This window comes from Bufo bufo, chromosome 1 (genome assembly GCF_905171765.1).
Source record: "Bufo bufo chromosome 1, aBufBuf1.1, whole genome shotgun sequence".
NCBI lineage: Eukaryota > Metazoa > Chordata > Amphibia > Anura > Bufonidae > Bufo > Bufo bufo.
In genome coordinates, this window is record NC_053389.1 from 382,888,015 (window position 1) to 382,901,313 (window position 13,299).

The 13,299-nt window shown below is 43.4% G+C and overlaps 1 protein-coding gene across 2 annotated transcripts in view; it reads right to left on the minus strand.

The window, feature by feature from the left end:
* The window catches only part of RAB24 (RAB24, member RAS oncogene family), a 52,396-nt gene that overhangs the window by 32,024 nt on the left and 7,073 nt on the right, over nucleotides 1–13,299 (minus strand). For both annotated transcript variants that reach the window (XM_040405375.1, XM_040405368.1), the window contains exons 3-5: nucleotides 7,049–7,127; nucleotides 2,629–2,696; nucleotides 2,447–2,546 (exon numbers count right to left, since the gene is read on the minus strand). In XM_040405375.1, coding sequence (XP_040261309.1) covers nucleotides 2,447–2,546; nucleotides 2,629–2,696; nucleotides 7,049–7,127 — 247 coding nt within the window. The remainder of the gene's footprint in view (nucleotides 1–2,446; nucleotides 2,547–2,628; nucleotides 2,697–7,048; nucleotides 7,128–13,299) is intronic.

The following is a 13,299-nucleotide window of genomic DNA, read 5'->3' on the forward strand; positions in this document are numbered from 1 at the left end:
CTGAGTCGGACTGGAGCTCTCTGCCCTTTACCAATCCAGCCACGGGCCCATCCATCTGGCCCATCAAGACTCACTCTCATTTCATCAGTCCATAAAACCTTAGAAAAATCAGTCTTGAGATATTTCTTGGCCCAGTCTTGACGTTTCAGCTTGTGTGTCTTGTTCAGTGGTGGTCGTCTTTCAGCCTTTCTTACCTTGGCCATGTCTCTGAGTATTGCACACCTTGTGCTTTTGGGCACTCCAGTGATGTTGCAGCTCTGAAATATGGCCAAACTGGTGGCAAGTGGCATCTTGGCAGCTGCACGCTTGACTTTTCTCAGTTCATGGGCAGTTATTTTGCGCCTTGGTTTTTCCACACGCTTCTTGCGACCCTGTTGACTATTTTGAATGAAACGCTTGATTGTTCGATGATCACGCTTCAGAAGCTTTGCAATTTTAAGAGTGCTGCATCCCTCTGCAAGATATCTCACTATTTTTGACTTTTCTGAGCCTGTCAAGTCCTTCTTTTGACCCATTTTGCCAAAGGAAAGGAAGTTGCCTAATAATTATGCACACCTAATATAGGGTGTTGATGTCATTAGACCACACCCCTTTTCATTACAGAGATGCACATCACCTAATATGCTTAATTGGTAGTAGGCTTTCGAGCCTATACAGCTTGGAGTAAGACAACATGCATAAAGAGGATGATGTGGTCAAAATACTCATTTGCCTAATAATTCTGCACTCCCTGTATCTACAACAATATTTGGAATTGTCCAATTTATGGCCAGTGCTGGAAGGAGCTGAGCCTATATCTGGGAAACTGTTACAGATCCATAGTTGGCACAACAGGTTTGGAGAGACACCAAATTGTGTCAATACCAGGACTGGTCAGATGATATACCCTTATGGGATAATCCATTATTCCCGCACTTGCAGTCCATAGAGGGTACTCACATTTGGTTATCTTTAGGGATTACTGCGCTGCGAGACTTATATAAGGACGGCATTATCTATTCCTTCTCCCAAATTCAAGAGAAATTTGGACTGGAACGTACCCAATTTTTTAGATATCTGCAGATCAGACACGCCTTGCAGGAACAATTTAAGGATCGGAACAGAGTCATCTCCTCCTATCCTTTAATTGGAGTCATAAAATCGCAGGGACCTAGGGGCATAATATCAGCTCTTTATACTTACCTGTTGGGTTTACGGATGTCCTCACAGCCCATACTGGCTGAGACTAGGTGGAAAGGGAACATTCCCCATCTTACTGCAGAGGATTGGATGGATGCGCTGGAGGCTGTAATTCATGTGTCCTCCTCGGTTAATAACAGACTCATCCAATTGTTTATGCTGCACCGTAGTTATTTGACTCCTACCAGGCTGCATAAGATGGGGAGGATGTCCCAGCCTAATTGTCTTAGATGCACTCATAATAATGCTGACTTCTGGCATATGATGTGGGAATGTAACCATATCAGATCATACTGGCGTGATGTACTTGGAATTTTATCATCTTTAGGTATGGGCCCTATACCTCTATGTCCCAAGGTATGTCTGTTGGGTATTTTAGATAATGATGGGTGGACTCATTCTAATAAAATACTCCTGAGTGAATCCCTGTTTATGGCCCGCAAAGTGATTGCCCTTAAGTGGATGGCAGAGGAATACCCTACAATAGGTATCTGGAAAAAGCTAGTAAACCAGATCATATCTTTTGAAAAAGTACTATATGTGAATAGGAAATGCCCTGAGAAATTTCAAAAAGTGTGGGGTTTACGGTGTGAATCTAACCTAACTACCTCGTCCGGCTCTGCGGTCTCTATAGATTCTTGATACGTTACAGTAATAAATCTTACACGTCTATCATGATTCTAATAGCTTAACTTATTATTACAGGTGTATGCATTTCATGTGTAGTGAATTGAACGCAACTAAATCCGTTTTTTTATATTTTATTGTACTTCTATCATAAAAAGTCAATTTACATGTTACTGTATGCTGTATAAGAATACTTTGTGTGCATATGTCTGTACCATGAAAGTGCCTTGTTACTCTTTTCAATAAAACGAGTTTAAAAAAAAAATAATAATAATTATATAGACAGCAGTGTATTTTTCTAAATCATGTCCAATCAACTAAGAGGTGGACCCCAATATAGGTGTATAAACATCTCAAAGATGATCAAGCTACATTTCAAGTGTATAGCAAAGAGTCTGAAAACTTATGACAATGCAAAATGTAAGTTTTCCTTTTTTAATCAAATTTTCAAACATTTCAAAAAATCTGTTTTCACTTTCTCATTAAGGGGAATTAAGAGCAGATTGATGGGGGGGGAAACTTGAATTTTTTTTTTTTTTTTAGCACAAGGCTGCAACATAATAATAAAAAAAAAAAAAGTAAAACGGGTCTGAAGACTTTCCGAATGTATTGTATATGTGCATTATAGTGTTGACCTTACCATCTGCATAATCCTGCACATCATGAAAGTCAACTTGTCTCATACTCTTGTCGATTTCGACCAAGTCGCTTTTTGTTCCACAAATGTATATCCGGCAATGCTGTCAACAGAAGGAAACATTATTAGGATCATGGGAGCAGGCCTGGTGTCCAGATGATAGATCTATGCTGGGGTATACCAACCTCTTCAAAGTTCTGCAGCTCATTTACCCAAAATTTTACCCTTTCAAAACTGCTGCAGTCTGTGAGATCTGAGAGGAGAGGAAAAACTGTAATGACTGTCAGAAAATACTAAAACATATTATACAATGAAAATAATTTGACCCCATTCTTGCTTCCATTTTAAGTGTGGGTCAGTGGAAGAAAAGTTATGTAACTAATATATACATTAACTTTATAGATACACACCGTAAAATTGTATTAAAGGCGCTATCCCATGATTATTCTAAAAAAATGAAAATCAGACATCATATAGTACATGACAGTCTCTTTCTTGCAAAACTAGAACCATCCCTGTACCCATTATTAAGCTGACAGCTCAGGGGGCGTGTCATATTTGCTGGAGCTCTCTCCCTATAAGGCTGGGTTCACACGAGCGTGTCCGGATTAGGTCCGGATGCGTCCCGGTGTGTTGCGGCAAAACCGCGCGAGTAGGAATGCAATTGCAGTCAGTTTTGACTGCAATTGCGTTCCGATGTTCAGTTTTTATCGCGCGGGTGCAATGTTTTTTGCACGCGCGTGATAAAAAACCGACACTGGTACCCAGACCCGAACTTCTTCACAGAAGTTCAGGTTTGGGTTAGTTGTAGTGTAGATTGTATTACTTTCCCTTATAACATGGTTATAAGGGAAAATAATAGCATTCTGAATACAGAATGCATAGTACAATAGGGCTGGAGGGGTTTAAAAAAATAAACTCATTAACTCACCTTCTCCTCTTGATCTCGAAGTTCCCGGTCTCTTCTTTACTTGAGTTGTGGGCTAAAGGACCTTTGGTGACGTCAGATCTCATGCTCCAATCACATGGTCCATCACCGTGGTGATGTACCATGTGATTGGAGCATGAGATCTGACGTCACCAAAGGTCCTTTAGCCCACAACTCATCAGTAAACTCAACTCAAAGGTCCTTTAGCCCACAACTCAAGTAAAGAAGAGACCGGGAACTTCGAGATCAAGAGGAGAAGGTGAGAATGAGTTTATTTTTTTAAACCCCTCCAGCCCTATTGTACTATGCATTCTGTATTCAGAATGCTATTATTTTCCCTTATAACCATGTTATAAGGGAAAGTAATACAGTTTATAGACTGTCACCTAGCAACCATGCGTGAAAATCGCACCGCATCCGCACTTGCTTGCGGATGCTTGCGATTTTCACGCAACCCCATTTACTTCTATGGGGCCTGCGTTGCGTGAAAAACGCAGAATATAGAGCATGCTGCGATTTTCACGCAACGCATAAGTGATGCGTGAAAATCATCGCTCATCTGAACAGCCCCATAGAAATGAATGGGTCCAGATTCAGTGCGGGTGCAATGCGTTCACCTACCGCATTGCACCCGCGCGGAAATCTCGCCCGTGTGAACGCAGCCTTACAGCATGGAAGGCAGTTGAAGGATGAATGCAGCCATCTCAGTGAGCAGGACAAAGAAATAAATAAAAAAGAACGAACAGCAGGTGGCGCAATAGAGATAAATTTTATTGAATAACTCAGTGGCTGTACAAAATTTTTTCATTATAAACAATTACAAAAAGTATTCATATCTAGGTGCTGGTTTGAAAACTGTAAAAAAAATAAAAATTTCATGGGTCAACCCCTTTAAGGGGGCATTATACATTTAAGTTATAGTAATGACATGTTAGGGTGGTGTGACAGTTTTGTTTTTGCTGCCTATTGTTTGCAGAAAACGCTGCAGCCAGGCGTTCGCAGAAAGCTAAATGGAAGTATGAATACACAGCAGGAATTTTTGTGGCATTTGCCCTCACATTTGGAGCATTTTTTTGCCCCATGGCTTTTTTTTTTCCTTCAAGATGCTGCATATGCTCTCGGATGGAGGGTTTTTTTTCCAGATGTTTCCTACAGACTACTCTAGGGGGGGGGGGGGGGAAAAAAACACATCTTAAAAAACCACATATGAAAAATATGTGGCCAGGAAAACTGCAACAAAAATAAATACGTAAAAAAATAGTGTGTGCAAAAAAAAAAAAAAAAAACACTAGGCTACCCGTACACGTTTCAGATTATGCAAGCAACACATGTGGATTTTTGATGCAGGAAAATCTGTTTGAAGACCCGCACCAATGTGCACATAGCCTTATGAGCATTGGAAGACCCCATTTTCGTTTTAATCTCCCCCCCATAAGTTTTAGAAGATACAGCCTTCAAACATGAATGATACAGAAAACTTGGAGTAACGACACAAAAGTAAAACTTACATCCTTCAAGATATGAACATACACACCTGACATCCATGCAAAATGCCTCAGTGTCATGCAGGATGTCTTATACTAGGTGTAATGGGTTTGATATGCTTTATTTTTAGAGGATGGGGGAGATTTTTGCATTTTTCTTCATTTATTTTATTTATTATTTTATGACATCCTAATTTATTGTATTAACTTACATTTTCATTCATTTAGTTTTACTACTGGGGATAGGGGGAACTAACTCTCCTTAGGGAGAGAGCACCTTAATCAGTGTGAGGAGGCTTATAGGCCATACATACTCCTCGGGAATTCTGGGAGGGAAGGGATGCAAATGAGCTCTTCAGAAGCTGTAAGGCTGGTTTCACACGGGCGTCATGTATTGGCTCCGGATGCGTCCCGGGTGCAATTTATTTTGCACGCGAGTGATAAAAAACTGACTGTGGGACCCAGGCCCGAACTTCTTCACTGAAGTTCAGGTTTGGGTTCGGTGTTGTGCAGATGTAATTATTTTCCCTTATAACATGGTTATAAGGGAAAATACTAGCATTCTTTAATACAGAATGTTTAGTAAAGGGTCCATTGAGGGTTAATTTTTTTTTTTTTTGTTTTTAACTCACCTCCTCCAATTGATCGCGTAGCTGCCGGTCTCCTGTTCTTTCTTCAGGACCTGTCAAAGGACCTGTGGTGACGTCACTGAGCTCATCACATGGTCCATCACGACGGTGATGGACCATGTGATGTGACATCACCACAGGTCCTTTAGCTGGCAGCTCATTATTAAAGAAGTAAGAAGAGATCGGCAACTACGCGATCAAGAGGAGGTGAGCTCATTTATTTATTTTTTAACCCTCAATTGACCTTCTACTAAGTATTCTGTATTAAGAATGCTATTATTTTCCCTTATAACCATGTTATAAGGGAAAATAATACAGTGAATAGACTTTCATCTTAGCAACCATGCGTGAAAGTCGCACCGCATCCGCACTTGCTTGCAATTTTCACGCAGCCCCATTCACTTCTATGGGGCCTGCGTTGCTTGAAAAACACACAATATAGAGCATGCTGCGATTTTTTACGCAATGCACAAGTGAAGCGTGAAAATCACAAGTCAATGTTCAGCTCTTAAAATATGCCTTGAGACATGACTTGGATATTAAATAAGCCAGCACCTCATCTGCAGACAGCTGTTCCAGGGTGATTGCCCCTCATCAGTGCAGAGCAGAGAGTACTGGCTTAACTGGGTGAGAGGCCTCTGTCCAGGTAAGGGGGGGGAACTAACTCTCCTTAGGGAGAGAGCACCCTAATCAGTGTGAGGAGACTTATAGGCCATACATGCTCCTCTGGAATTCTGGGAGGGAAGGGTTGCAAATGAGCTCTACTGGGTATAGGTATGCAGGGAACTAATAATCTACACGTTCCCTGTGTCTCCATATACAGATCACCAATAACTAATCATTGTTATCAGTGATCCGTATACAGACACATCATGGATCCTGTTTTCCCTACATTACCTGGAGACCCCTCAGCACACAATATCCCTCTGATGTCACTTATGCCCTCATGGGGTTCCCTAGCAACTGCCCAAATACAGAAACTACTTTTCTGCCACCAGAAACACAGCGCTCAGTATGACTGCTGTCTTCAAGGGTTTTTAGTGATAGAAAAATTTTAGTTCTTTGTCACAAAACAGGACTGGGGTGTTAGTATGACAGCTCGATCCTCCTGATGAGACTGTGTAGTGTCATCAGAGAGATGTAAATTAGAAGGCTTCCATAACAGGCACTGTGCCACTAGCCTGGTAAATTACACAGGGCGGGAAGGTAGAGGCTAAATTCCTAATGCCCAGAGGATTATAGCGTGGTTCATGGATTTAGGTTATTTGTACAGGAAATTTTCTCTGGCTACACTTAGTGGTTCCACAAGATTCCACACTGTTCTTTAACGCATGACTGCTCCTACAATGGAGAAAAAAGGCAGAGTCTTTTTTTTCCTTCAATAGCACTAGGAGTCAGATTTTTATTTATTTATTTTTTCATGGGCTAAAATGGACAATTATTAGTCTTAGCTTTCTGTTCAATGCACGATAAAAGGTTTGTTTTTTCAAAAAGTTAAAAATAAAAAAACATAAGTAGTATATTAACAACAGGCAATAAACCATAATTTTTTTTAGCCTTTTACCATAGCAGACAATAGCAGCTTTAGCTCCCCGATAATAAATGCGACTCATAGCCTCATAACGTTCTGAGCCTGCAGTATCCTGGAAAAGAAAAAAAACTTTTACATACGCTACATAAAACTGTTAATATCTAATGTCAGGACTATATAAATATAGTTTACATCTCAAAGTGTATGTTGTAAATATCAATTATTAAGTCCAGCAATCAAACGCTTATGGTTTAAAGCAATCACAGAAGTACAGGTGCATCTCAATAAATTAGAATATCATCAAAAAGTTACTTTACTTCAGTAATTCAAAAAGCTAAACTGATACATACATTCATTATATGCAGAGTGAACAATTTCAAGCACTTATAGCTTACAGCTAATGACAACCCAAAAGTTAATATCTCAGAAAGCCGGAATTAGACTTAGGCTTAGTTCACATCAGCGTTCAGCCTTTCCGTTCTCCTGCTCCGTTATAGGAGCAGGAGAACGGAAAGGACGGATTCTGCACATAACTGAGCCGAACGGAGCCTACAGACCTCAGACTATAATGGGGTCCGTTAGGTTTCCACTCAGAAGATGATTTTGGAGCGGAGACAAAAGTCCTGCATGCACAACTTTTGTCTCCGCTCCAAAATCATCTTCTGAGCGGAAACCTAACGGACCCCATTATAGTCTATGGGGTCTGTAGGCTCCGTTCGGCTCAGTTATGTGCCGAATCCGTCCTTTCAGTTCTCCTGCTCCTATAACGGAGAAGGATAACGGAAAGGCTGAACGCTGATGTGAACTCAGCCTTACCGGTAATTCATTTTCCACTAATCCACCATGACGGCCCAGAGAGATTGACCCCTGACCTCTGTAGGGGCAGGAACAGAGATAGGTTTAAAAGGACCCCTCCCACCACCATTCACCAGTGAGTTCCAGATTATAGTGCCACAACCACCGGTTAAGAAGTGAGAACAACTCAATAGTGTTTTGTTTTTGTATTAACTCATACCAAGTCATTAGAACAATTCTTTTGGGTGGGATATCATGCCGTCATGGTGGATTAGTGGAAAATGAATTACCGGTAAGTCTAATTCCGGCTTTCCACTTCACCACCATGACGGCCCAGAGAGACATAACAGATTATATACATCTTAGGGTGGGGCAACGGCCTGTAGGACCTTGCGACCAAAGGCCAGGTCGGAAGACCTGGATAAGTCGAGTCTATAATGTTTAATGAAGGCGTTTACACTAGACCAGGTTGCAGCCTGGCATATTTGATCTAGGGAAGCTCCTGCCCTTTCAGCGAAAGAGGCAGACATGGCTCTTGTGGAGTGAGCCCGAATGACCTCTGGACAACTGATGCCTTCGATCTTGTAGCAGTCTGTAATAGTCTGTTTTACCCATCGGGCAATAGTACATCTGGAAGCTGCCCTCTCCTTATTTTTACCACAGAAGAGCACTAGTAAGTTGTCCACCTTCCTCAGGTCTCTAGTGACCTCTAGGTATTTTAGTACTGTTCGTTTGACGTCCAGGGTATGGAAACGTTCCTCTCCAGAATTCTTAGGATTCTCACAAAAGGAGGGAAGAATGATCTGGTTTCTATGGAAGTCTGTTACTACCTTTGGCAAAAACATTGGGTCTAGCCTCAAGGTAATACGATCCTCCTGTATTGTGAGATATGGTTGTCTTATTGACAATGCTTGGATCTCGCTCAGTCTTTTTGCTGATGTTATAGCTATAAGAAAAGCTGCCTTCTGAGAAAGATGCTTCAGGGAACTTGAGTCCAAGGGTTCGTAAGGTGGACCTGTGAGTCCCCTAAGGACAGTGTTTAAGTCCCAGGTAGGTACCCTTGATTTGAGAGATGGTCTTAGTCTGGCTGCAAACCTCAGGAATCTTTGGATCCATCTATGGCTGGCTAATTCGGAATCGAAATAGGCACTAAGCGCTGAGACCTGGACTCTAAGGGTAGAAGGACTTAACCCTGACTCTAGTCCCTTTTGAAGAAAATCCAAAATCCTCTTTATATTTGGTTTGGTCTGGGGCTTAATCGCCTGACCAGGTGCAGAATCTTTTCCAGATTTTAAAATAAATGGAGTTAGTCCCCTTCTTTCTGCTGGCCTTCAAGGTAGATATAACACCCTCAGAGAGATCTCTACGTCTTAGAAGGTTGGACTCAGGATCCAAGCCAAGAGGTTGAAGATTTCCGGATGAGGATGGAGAACCGGCCCCTGGATCAGGATATCCTTCCTCCTTGGGAGAATAAATGCTTCCAGTGGGGAGAGTTTGGTTAGAATCGAGAACCAGCTCCTCTTGGGCCAGTACGGGGTTACCAGGATTACTCTTGCTCTGTACCTGATGATTTTTTGGAGAACCCTTGGGATTAATGGGAACGGAGGGAAGGCATATGCAAGGTCCCAGTTCCAGTGCAGGGAGAAGGCGTCGATCGCTAGGGGCCTGTCCCTTCGGTTTAGGGAGCAAAAGGTTGATACCTTTGAGTTTATCCCTGTAGCGAATAGATCTACCATTGGGAGGTCCCATCTCTGGACAATCAGATTGAAGATGTCGATTTTTAAAGACCATTCTCCCTGGTCTATGGTAGTCCTGCTGAGGAAGTCCGCTGCACAGTTTAGGCTTCCTTTTAAATGAATTGCAGATATTGATTTTAAATTTTTTTCCTCCCAGAGGAAGATTTTTCTGGACAGACCTTCTAGTTTCTGAGACCGTGTGCCCCCCTGATGCTTGAGGTAGGACACGGTCATTACATTGTCTGAATAGACCTTTATATGTTGGTTCCTTAGTTTTGGAGCGGCTGTTCGTATTGTCTCCCAAACTGCCCTGAGCTCTCTGTAGTTTGAGGACTGAGCTGCAATTTTTGGAGGCCAGTCTCCCTGGTAGAGATCGGAGTGTATTTTTGCGCCCGACCCCTTTATGCTGGCATCGGTCTGAACATGTACTGCTGGGATTTTGAACCAGACCATGCCCTTTTTTAAATTTTTGGTTTGAAGCCACCACCAGACTGAAGATTTTATGTGGCCCGGGATCAGGATTTTCCTGTCCAAAGAGGACAGATTTTTGTCCCTTCTTAGAAGCCAGGACTGAAGGGCTCTGTAATGGGCCTGGCACCAAGGGACTGCTACCATGCAGGCTGTCATCTGACCTAAAAGGCTCATCGTTTCTCTGAACGAGAAGGAGCGACGTCCCAGGAAGGTCCTGATTGATGACTGCAGGTTCTGGATTCTTTCTGCTGGAAGGAAAGTTGTTTGTTTGTTTTTCCGAATCTAGCAAAACCCCCAGGAACTTTACCTTTGTATTTGGAACTAGGGATGACTTTTTTAGGTTTAATCACCCAACCTAGAGATGTCAGAAGGGAACAGAAGATCTCTCGATCTGCTATAGACTGATCCACAGTGTTTGAAATTAGTAGAAAGTCGTCTGGATAAGGAACGACAGTCACCCCCTGAGACCTCAGGGAGGCGACCATCTCTACCACCAGCTTCGTGAAAATCCTTGGGGCTGAGGCCAGCCCGAAGGGGAGAGCCACGAACTGGAAATGGTGAACAGACCCTCTATGCTCCCTTACTGCAAAACGCAGGAGCCTCTGAGACTGGGTGTGAATAGGGACATGATAATATGCGTCCTTCAGGTCGATTGTACAGAGGGACGCAGCTTTCTGAATTAAAGGGATGGTAGAATTTAAAGATTCCATCTTGAACCTTTTGTAGATTACAAATTTGTTTAGCCTCTTGAGGTTTATCGTCTTTTTTACTAAGAAAAGGCTGGAGTAGAAACCCTGCCCCCATTGAAGCTCGGGAACAGGAATCACTACTCCCAAGTCCAGGAGATTCTGGACCTTCTTCCAGATCTGGCTGTGCTGAAAAGGAGAAGGGTGGTGAGAAATCAGAAATACATTCGGAGGTGGGGAAGATAACGCTATCCTGTATCCGTTCTTGACAAGATTTTGCGCCCAGAGGCTCGGAGAAGTCTGCTGCCACTGAGCAAAAAATTGGGATAGTCTTCCCCCTATCCTGGCGTCACTGTTTCTCACCGCCCTTGTTTTGGGGATTAAGGAGGTACCCTCTACCCATCCCCCCTTTTGGGTAACTCCAACATCCGGATTTACCTTTACCACGAAAGGAACTATTCTGGGAATATTGACCACGAAAGGAGGGTTTCTTTTTAGGGGTTTTATCCTCAGGGAACCCTTTCTTTTTATCAGTCGCCTTCGAGAATCTTGTCCAATACAGGACCGAACACGTATTCACCCGAGAAGGCTATAGAACACAACTTCATCTTGGAAGAGATGTCTCCCGACCAAGATTTCATCCAAAGTGCCCTCTGGGCAGCATTGGACAAGGATGCATCCTTGGCTGAAAATCGAATAGTCTCTGCGGCGGCGTCCGCTAGGAAACCCGTGGCGGATTTTAGCAAGGGAATAGAATCTAGTATCTGTTCCCTGGACGTCTTGTTAGCTAGATGACCTTCTAATTCATTCAGCCACAGGTACATAGACCTGGCGACTGAAGTAGCGGCTATGTTTGTCTTGACACTAAACATAGCTGCCTCCCAGGACTTTAATAAACTGTCAGCCTTCCTTTCCATAGTGTCCCTTAACTGACAGGAGTCCTCAAATGGAAGTGAGGTTTTCTTATTGACCTTGGCCACCTGGACATCAATTCTAGGGACCTCGTCAAAAATTCTAGAGTCTGACAGGTCAAATACAAGGCGGTTCCTGAATTCCTTGGAAATTCCTAGTTTCTTTTCTGGATGGGCCCATTCATCCATCACCATCTCCTTAATGTTTTCATCTATGGGGAATACCCTGGAGCGTTTGACCTTCAATCCCTCAAACATCTCCTCCCGAACTGTATGGGGTCGCTGGATGTCCTCCACCCCCATGGTATCCCTGACAGCCTTTAAAAGGTCACTCATCTCACTGGGAGTGAAGAAAATTTTTCTAGAGTCCTCGACGATCTCGCCCTCAGATAGGGGTTCATCGTCCTCTTTTTTAGAGGATGAGGCATCGTCCTCCAAATCCTCGGAGTCAGAGGAAATGTCCGCCATCCTGGGCCGTTTAGGTGGGCGAATCCCCCGGGTATCCTCACGGAGGGAGGCCAGTGAAGACATAACCTCCTCCAAGTTTTTTAGTATAATCATCAGGAAGCCTGACGGAGCACTGGATGCATCTGGCGGTCTTCTTTGGCTTTTTTTAAAGCAAAATTGGCCTAAAGTGAGAGAGCAGCCCATTAATTTTATGCCAATCCAGTATAAGTGCATAAACTTAGATGCAGTTTTTTTATAGAAGCCGTCCACTTCCGGGTTTCGTCCGTCCGGCCCGGAAGTGACATCAGACGCGCGCGCCTGCGCAGACCATCCTTCCGGTCGGCTACCTCACAGGGAGGTAGGCGGTCCCGCGGCAGCTCAGGGCAGGCTTCCCACAACAGGTAGTGTGACCCCGGCGTCTCCCTGTCAGCTTTAGAACGAAGTCTGCCGGAGAACAGGGGACGCATTTCTGGATGAAAGGCCCGCAAGGGAGGCAAGAAACACCGCCGATGCGGTCACCCAGGTACCTAAAAAATAATAAACGAGGTCCAAATCCACTTCACCTCCCTTAAAGCCAGAGAGGACTTTTCTCTGCCCTGGCCACTATAGGGGCAGGAACACACTGGTGAATGGTGGTGGGAGGGGTCCTTTTAAACCTATCTCTGTTCCTGCCCCTACAGAGGTCAGGGGTCAATCTCTCTGGGCCGTCATGGTGGTGAAGTGGAAAATTAGAATATTATATAACACCAATTAAAGATTTTTAATACAGAAATGTTGTATGTACAGTATATGCAATCCATACTTGGTCGGGGCTCCTTTTGCATGAATTACTGCATCAATGCTGCGTGGCATGAAGGTAGGGCTGAAACGATTACTCAATTAAATTGAATAACTGGACACAAAAAAATATATATATATCCTCGGTGCACATTTTTTGCATCAAGGATTAATTTGTGCCATGTGACCACGGAGCATAAGTGAAGCGCTTGCTATTACTTATGCTCTGTGGTGCACCGCGCTGCACTGTATCCCGACACATCGTCAGGACATACTGCACATAAGCGATCACTATGACCTGACGCTGTGCGACGTCAGGATACAGTGCTGAGCACGAAGAAGACGATGCAACTGTGGAGTGTCGGTGGTGGCCCTACAGGAAAGGTAAGCATTTTATTTCACTGGTGCTGGGGACTGATAGCTAGGAGGGGGAGATGATGGCTCTGGGGGGAACCTGATGG